Below are 8123 nucleotides of genomic sequence, written 5' to 3'. Positions count from 1 at the left end.
TCAGCTTTCCTGCTCCTCTGATGCTGCTTGGCCTGCTGTGTTCATCCAGCTCTACACCTTGTTATCTCAGATTCTCCAGCATCGGCAGTTCCTACTGTCTCCGTAATGATTTGTGTCAACTGCACGAGACATTTTGCAGGGTCAGAAAGGGCCAGTTAACCAGGGATGCAGGTTTATTATGTAGACACTGTTGTAATGTTGGAAGCACAGTAGCTGACTTGCACACAGCAAGATCCCACACATAGTGAAACCATGCGTGGCTGTGTGAGTTTCCTCCAGGTGCTCCGGTTTCCTCCCACAGTCCAAAGGTGTGCAGGTTAGGGTGGATTGACCATGCTAAATTGCACATAGTGTCCAGGGATATGTTGGCAGGGTGGATTGGCCATGGTAAGTGCAGGATTACAGAGATAGGGTAGCAGGATGGGTCTGGGTGGTATGCTCTTCGGAGGGTCAGCATGGGCTTGATGGGACGAATGGCCCATTTCCACACTGTAGAGATTCAATGTTTCTATGATAATGACCAGATAATCTGATTTTGTGATGTTTGATTGAGGGATAATTATTTGACTGGGATGCCAGAGATAACTCCAGTGTTCATTTTCGAAATAGTGCCATGGGCTCTTTTGCACCCTCTGGAGACTGATGTCAGGGCCTCACTCCAACATCTGATCTGAAAGGCACGACCTCTGACAGTGCAGTACTCTCAGTTCTTACGAAAGAGGTCAATAGTAAGATAGAGGGGGCTCAATAGGGTGGATACAGGAGGGAAGTTTCCTCTTGTGGGAGGCACGAGAGGGAGAACTTGAGGAGAACATGAGAAGAACAAGGGGCACAGTTTAAGAATAAGAGGGAATTGAGGAGAATGTTTTTCTTTCAGAGGAGTATTAATCAGTGGAATTCTCTTCCCCAGAAAGCACTGGGTCAGTGAATTTATTCTGGATGGGGTTGGACAGATTTTTAATCGACAACAGAGTCAAGGGCTATGGAGAGACAGACTGGAAAATGGAGTTGAGTCCTACATAAGAAGATCAGCCAATTATCTTATTGAATGGTCATGTGGCATGATGGGCTAAATGTCCTAACCCTGCTCCTATGTTCCCAAGCATGATGTTAATTATTAATGCAAACAGCAAAGAAACTTTCAGGATCCTTAAAGAGTTTTAGTGGTTGGGCAGTGGTGGATGGTGGTGGGGATTGGTGGAGGTGTAATTTCTCTGAATTTGGGTTTCCATAATGGATGGTGTCAGGGAGCATACTGAGTGTTCGTTTTGCTGTGTGCTTTGAGATCATTCTAATTGTCACGAGATTTGTTTGCATTTTCTTAGGTGTAATAAATTTCTGTTAAGTTCTGAAAGAAAATTTGCAGCCTTGCATGTCTTATCACTAACTGCACATTAATTCACTAAATAACAGAAAACACATATGATCTATTAAGCTAGATTTCATTCTGTGATCTGACTTGTCCAATTGTACTAACAGCTGTATGACAATACGGTGACTTTATGAAGTTATCTTGTCCTGATCTTCTTTTTGAAGAGTGATTGTAAGGCAGAGGTACCGAGCTGGCTAGTTAAGACCACTTGAGTAAACAGCTTGGGAGGCTTTGGGTTCTTTTTTAACAGCCTGAACAGGTGTGGCCAGCTTTAACAGATTAGAATTTCTGAGTTCTTAGGTTTAGCTTTAAGCGCAAGCTATTTGGGTCTCAACAGAGTTGGAAGCTTCAGTGAATGTCTCCTGGCTGCTACACTCTCTGAATTTTCTCTTGATGTTTTTCCTCCTGGATGGGAGAACTGCATGTGAGAATCTGTGTCTGAATTTTCCTTTTTGCCAAGGGGTGTGCCCATGGGATGTTACTATATTGGAACAATCAATTGTTAATAGATATCGTATCCATTATTCTGTTAAGTTTTCCAGTAGAGTTAAATTATTCTAAATTCCTCTTTCTTTGTTGTAGTTTAATTACAGTGTTTAAAAAAATTGTGTTTTGCTTAACGTCAAGGAGTTTGACCAGTCACGTTGCATTTGGAACATGACACTTCACATTTGACATTATAAATAAGAAAATGTTAGGGTCTAGGCTACCTTCTTAAAATATTTTGAGGGGGTCTGGCCTGGCCCATAACAGCTGAGTTCCTAACAGTAGTCATGTGAAAGGACTCTGCTAGAAGATTGGAATGAGTACAGCTCAGAGCATGCTGCTCTGTAGCCATACCATGTATTTATTTACTTGTTTAAAGGAAGCCTAGGCATATGGTCTGAGCTTGCACGTAGATCCAAAGAACCCACAGTATAACTCTATTCTTGCTAAATCCGAGGAGTGGTCTTGTATTCCTATGATCAACACCATAGGAGGTCGAATTGTAAACTAAATAAAAAAGCCAGCAGGAGGCTTGGGGGAGGGTGAAACAAGTGGGTCAGACCTTTTCATACTTTTAATATTTAAATAGTAATTTACTGAAAAGGGTATGGAGGTGATTTACAAGGATGTTGCCCAGACTGTGAAAGTACAGCTCTGAGGAAAGATTGGATTGGCTATGGGTTGATTTCCCTGAAGCACAGGAGATAGGGGCGGGGCAGGTAGATTTGATTGACAGGTACAAGATCGAGAAGGGCTTGAATAGAGTGGACAGGACAGTGGGCAGCGAAGAGGGTTATCTAAGAGTACAATAGTGTCTTGATCAGATGGGTCAGTGGACCGAGGACTAGCAGATGAAGTTTAATTTAGATAAATGCAAAGTATTGTATTTTGGTAAGATAAACCAGGGCAGGACTTACACAGTTAATGGTAGGGTGCTGGGGAGTGCTATTGAACAGAGAGACAGGTGAGTAATAATGGGGTGCAGGTACATATTTCTGTGAAAATGGCGACACAGGTAGACAAGGTAGTGAAGAAGGCATTTAGCATGCTTGCCTTTATCAGACAGAGCATTGAGTACAAGGGTTGGGATGTCATGTTGTGGCTGTATAAGACATTGGTTAGGCCACATTTGAAGTACTTTGTGCAATTATGGTCGCCCTCCTATAGGAAGGATGTTATTAAACTGGAAAGGGTGCAAAACAATTTACAAGGATGTTACTGAGGCTGAGGGTTTGAGTTCTAAGGAGAGGCTGGATAGGCTGGGAAGTTTTTCCCCTGGAGCGTACAAGGCTGAGGGCTGACCTTATAGAGGTTTATAAAATCATGAGGGGCATAGATAAGGTGAATAGCCAAGATCTTTTATCCAGGGTAGGGGAGTCCAAATGTAGAGGGCATAGGTTTAAGGTGAGAGGGGAAAGATTTAAAAGGGACCTGACAGATAACTTTTCCAGACAGAGGGTGGTGCGTGTATGGAATGAGCTGCCAGAGGAAGTGGTAGACGTGGGTATAATTACAACATTTAAAAGACATTTGGACAGGTACATGGACAGGAAAAGGTTGAGAGGGATATGGGCTAAATGGAGGCAAATGGGACTAGTTCAGTTTAGGAAACCTGGTCAGCATGGACAAGTTGGGCCGAAGGGTCTGTTTCCATGCATTACGACTCTATGACTAAATGCCATAAAGTGGGACTGGGCTGGGTGGCTTGTTCTGTGACCAGCACAGACATAATGGGCTAGTGGCCTCTTTCTGTGCCACAAATGCCCCACGATTCTACTATCTATGTAAAGTAGATTTGTATAAGCGTCTACCCTTATGTCTAAAATTAAAAATGTAATAGCCCACATTAAGATATTGTCATGTTGGTACAACATGCTGTCATTATTTTAAATTAAGAAAAGAAATTGATGAGGACTTCTATTACATTATTACACGCCTGTGTCAATGAATTGCTTTCATTTTTCATAAATATGTAGGGCACAGCATTTGCAGGATGGTAAATGTGAATGCTGCATTTCCAAGAGGATTTATGGGAGACTGATATTTCCTTAACCTTTGTTTCATCCTTCCATCAGTCTATTTTTGGAATTAAAGCTGTTGGCTACATAAAGCCCATTGCGATCTTTTCATTTGTTTAGAACAGACAGGGTTTATACAAAAGTGCTACAATTAATCGATCTCCCATGGTGTTACAAATGAGGAGTCAAGAGCACATATCATCTTCAGGTGAAGGAGGGGGTTTGGAAGGACACGAATAATTGGACGTGTGCATTTTTAATCAACCTTGTCTGGAGATGTTATGTATGTAGATATAATTCACATTAAAGGTATGTGTACTGTGCTTTGTTTTGCACTAAGCGTTTTTGCTCAGAGAACAACCCCTGTTTCTCCAGGCTCTCACAAAGCTGAAGTGTTCGATGCCTGATACCATCCCCAGTAAATCCCCTCTGCACTCTTTCCCAGGGCACCATTGGGTCCTCTCCCTCCACGTCATTGTGAGACAGACGCCAGAGGTAAAGGGCAAACTGGAAACAGCTGCAATTAAGCAGGTTTGTTTTTACCTCTTTCAGGGCATATGGGCATCACTGGCAAAGCCAGCATTTATTGCCTATCCCTAATTGCCCTTGAACTGACGAAATTACAATTACAGAGGGCAGTTAAGAGTCAACCATATAACTGCAGGTCTGGCCCAAAGATGTGTAGGTTAGGGTGGATTGGCCATGCTAAATTGCCCCATAGTGTCCAGGGATGTGCCGGCTATGTGGGTTAGCCATGGGAAATCCAGGGTTACAGGGATAGGCTAGGGGGTTGGGTCTGGGTGGGATGCTGTTGAGGGTGGGCACTGTAATCTCGATGGGCCAAATGGTCTAGAACATAGAACATAGAACAGTGAGGCACAGTACAGGCCCTTCAGCTCACGATGTTGTGCCGGCCAATTATCTTACTAAGAGCAATCTACCCTGCATACCCTACATTATACTATCCTCCAGGTGCCTATCCAAGAGTAGCTTAAAAGTCTCTAAAGTAAAGGCCTGCTTCCACAATGTAGGGAATTCTATGATTCTAAGTAAGGATGTGGCAGATTTCCTTCCTTAGAGGGAATTAGTGAACCAGATGGCTTTTTACAACCACAGTCACCATCACAGAGACTGGTGTTCAATTCCAGACTTAGTACAGTAATTGAATTTAAATTGCCAATGCGGGATTTGAACCCAAAGTTTTACCCTGGGGCCCCTGGATTATCAGCCCAGTTTCCCCAGGGCTGATAAGGAACAAAGTTGACCGGAAAAAACAAAAAGAGATTTGGACAGCTGCTGTTTGGCAAAGACAGTACATTGTTTCACTGATTTTGTTCACTTCATACAGACCCATCATTACATATTTTCCAATAAAGAGAATTAAGCATCTTATATTTAATTGGTTAATTTAGGTTTGCCCTCTAAATACTGCATTCTCTAATCTATTATTGATCTTATCTCATAGACATTTACAGCACAGAAAGAAGACATTTGGCCCATCATGTCCACGCAAGTCAACAAAGATCATGAATGCTATTTTCCAGCTCTTGGCCCATACCTCTGGAGGTTGTAGCAAAGCAAGTTTCTATCTAAATGCTGCTTAAATGCTGCGAGAGTTTCTGACTCAACCTTGCTTTCAGGCAGTGAGTTCCAAACTGCTACCACTCCCTGATAAAAAATTCTCCTCCACTTAGATTTCTACCTCTTACTTTAAAACCATGCCCACTGCTTATTGAACCCTCTGCTAATGGGACAAGACCTTCCTATCCATTCCATCTCTGCTGCTCATAATCTTATACACCTCGAGCAGGTCGTCCCTCAACTTTTGTTGCTCTAAGGAAAACTACCCAGCCTATCCTCATAGCTCAGACCCTCCAGCCCAGGCAGCATCCTGGCAAATCTGGAAAACAGCATTCATGATCTTTGTAGCGGCACAGTGGCTCAGTGGTTAGCGGTTAGCACTGCAGCCTCACAGCGCCAGGGACCCGGGTTTGATTCCACCCTCGGGTGACTGTCTGTGTGAAGTTTGCACATTCTCCCTGTGTCTGTGTGGGTTTCCTCCCACAGTCCAAAGATGTGCAGGCTAGGTGGATTGGCGATACTAAATTGCCTATAGTGTTGAGGGATGTGTAGATTAGGTGGGTTATAGGGGGATGGGTCTGGGTGGGATGCTTTGAGGGTCAGTGTGGACTTGTTGGGCCAAAGGGCCTGTTTCCACACCATACAGATTCTATAAAAATCTCCTCTACACCCTCTCTAGTGCAATCACATCCTTCCTACAATGTGATGACCAGTTTTGGCTAACCAGCATTTTATACAATTTTGGCATAATCTCCTTGCTTTTATTTTCGTTGCCACAGCTAATAAAGGCACATATCCCAACTCTGTTCTTAACAGCCTTATCCACTTATTCTGCTATCTTCAGGGATCTTTGGATATGCATTCCAAGGTTCCTCTGACCTTCAGTACTTTGCAAAGTCCTACTGTTCATACTGTAATCCCTTGCCTTATTTGCCCTTCCCAAATGCCCTTACCTTACACTTTTCCAGGTTGAATTCTGCTTTGTCCACCTGACCAGTCCCATTGACATCCTCCTGCAGTTTACAGCTAACCTCCTCACTATTTACCACCCCAACAATTTTCATGGAAACATTTTTAGCATCCTCCTACATTTAAGTATTAAGTATTAAATACTCAATTAAAATTAAGTATGATATTTACCTTCAAAAAGCTTTTATCTAAAAACATGCAATAAAGCAATTGCCAACATTTATGAAGAATAAAATTGATAACTTTTTTAAAGTTTGATTTTGGATAAATATACTAAAAAAAGACTAACCTTGTCCTACATCTGAATAATAAGAATCGCTAAAAAGACAATGTTTATTTACAGTCCCGACAGTAACTGAACTGTACAATATTCATTGTATACATTGTGTATCTCTTACCTGTTTAGTGTTGTCATTGCCATCAGTTCTCTGTTTCAGCTCCAATGTCTTGGAAATTAGATTATGGCCCAAAGTTACATTGAGTCTCGGTGTTAGATATTCAGAGAAACCACTCTCAGTGTGTCCTAAGGCAGATTTGAAATGAAGCAAGTGTAAAGAATCTGAGGCAAGATTAGCTATCGAGTTTGTGATCATTTATATTGTTTGTTCATTGACTTTAGGCAACTTAAACACAATTTCTCCAACTTCAAAAATCTGCTACTCTGTAATTACCTGCCTTTGAACACAAGCCTTTCAATTAATTTCTTGAAGCTTCCAAGGAACGCTACTTGCCACTTATTCTCAAGGAACCAAGCAAATCGTTATCTCAACCTCAGGTGAAAATTGACAAAAATACAGCTGGACGTTTCAATGTCCAGTTCCAAGAAAGGTTCAGGCTCTCAGTTAATGTTCGAATTTATTGAAACCTACATGATTACAAGGAAGCAAATGCATCTCTTTGTGCTCACCGGCTGCCTACTATCCCACCCCACCCTTTTGAAGACCCTCCCTAACTATGTCATCTCTGCAATTCTTTGCCCAACTTCAAGAACCTTAAAACTCTTCCGTTCACACACAGGTCATCCAGCTCCACACTGTGTTATCTCAGACTCCAGCATCGGCAGTTCCTACTAACTCTGAGTAAGTTTTAATCCTTTCTTCTTACTTGGTTTAGTGCTTTCATTTCTCATGTTTCTAAAACACCTCAAGATGTTTATTACCTAATAAGACAATGTGGATATAGGCTGTTGTTGTATGTTGTGAGATGCATTTGCAATGAATGGACACAAGAGAAAAGAAGCAATGAGCTCTTTCGACCTGACAATTGAGCAACTCTTAAATTGTATGAAACAAACGGCAAGAATTACCCTCAACCTTTTAAATGTTGTGTATTCTCTGTAGCCCGTGCAACATACTTCTACCTCCTCAATCATGGATCAGATACAGCACAGAAGGAGGCCATTCAGCCTGGTGGATCTGTGTTGGCCCTGTGTAAGGGTGACTCATCTAATTCCCCTCTCAAACCCTTTACTCATAGCCCTGCACATGTATTCTGCTCAGATAATTATCCAATTCTCTTTTGAAATCCAGAACTGAACCTGACTCCATCACAATCCTCAAACAATGCATTCCAGATCCTGACCACCGAAAGTGGAGTCGCACGTTGACAGGGTGATGAAGAAGGTGTTTGGTATGCTTGCCTTGAGTGAATTGAGTATAGGAGTTGGGAGGTCATGTTGCGGCTGTACATGATAATGG

At 42.2% G+C, this 8123-nt stretch overlaps 1 protein-coding gene across 1 annotated transcript in view; it reads right to left on the bottom strand.

The window, feature by feature from the left end:
- Positions 1 to 8123, bottom strand: part of LOC125484059 — a 63142-nt gene that overhangs the window by 22186 nt on the left and 32833 nt on the right. Inside the window, exon 4 of the mRNA XM_048601295.1 lies at positions 6825 to 6949. Within this exon, the coding sequence (XP_048457252.1) occupies positions 6825 to 6949 (125 nt within the window). The remainder of the gene's footprint in view (positions 1 to 6824; positions 6950 to 8123) is intronic.

This window comes from Rhincodon typus, chromosome 9 (assembly GCF_021869965.1).
Source record: "Rhincodon typus isolate 14 chromosome 9, sRhiTyp1.1, whole genome shotgun sequence".
NCBI lineage: Eukaryota > Metazoa > Chordata > Chondrichthyes > Orectolobiformes > Rhincodontidae > Rhincodon > Rhincodon typus.
Note: the sequence above shows the minus strand (reverse complement) of the source record. Positions and strands in the feature narration are given on the sequence as shown.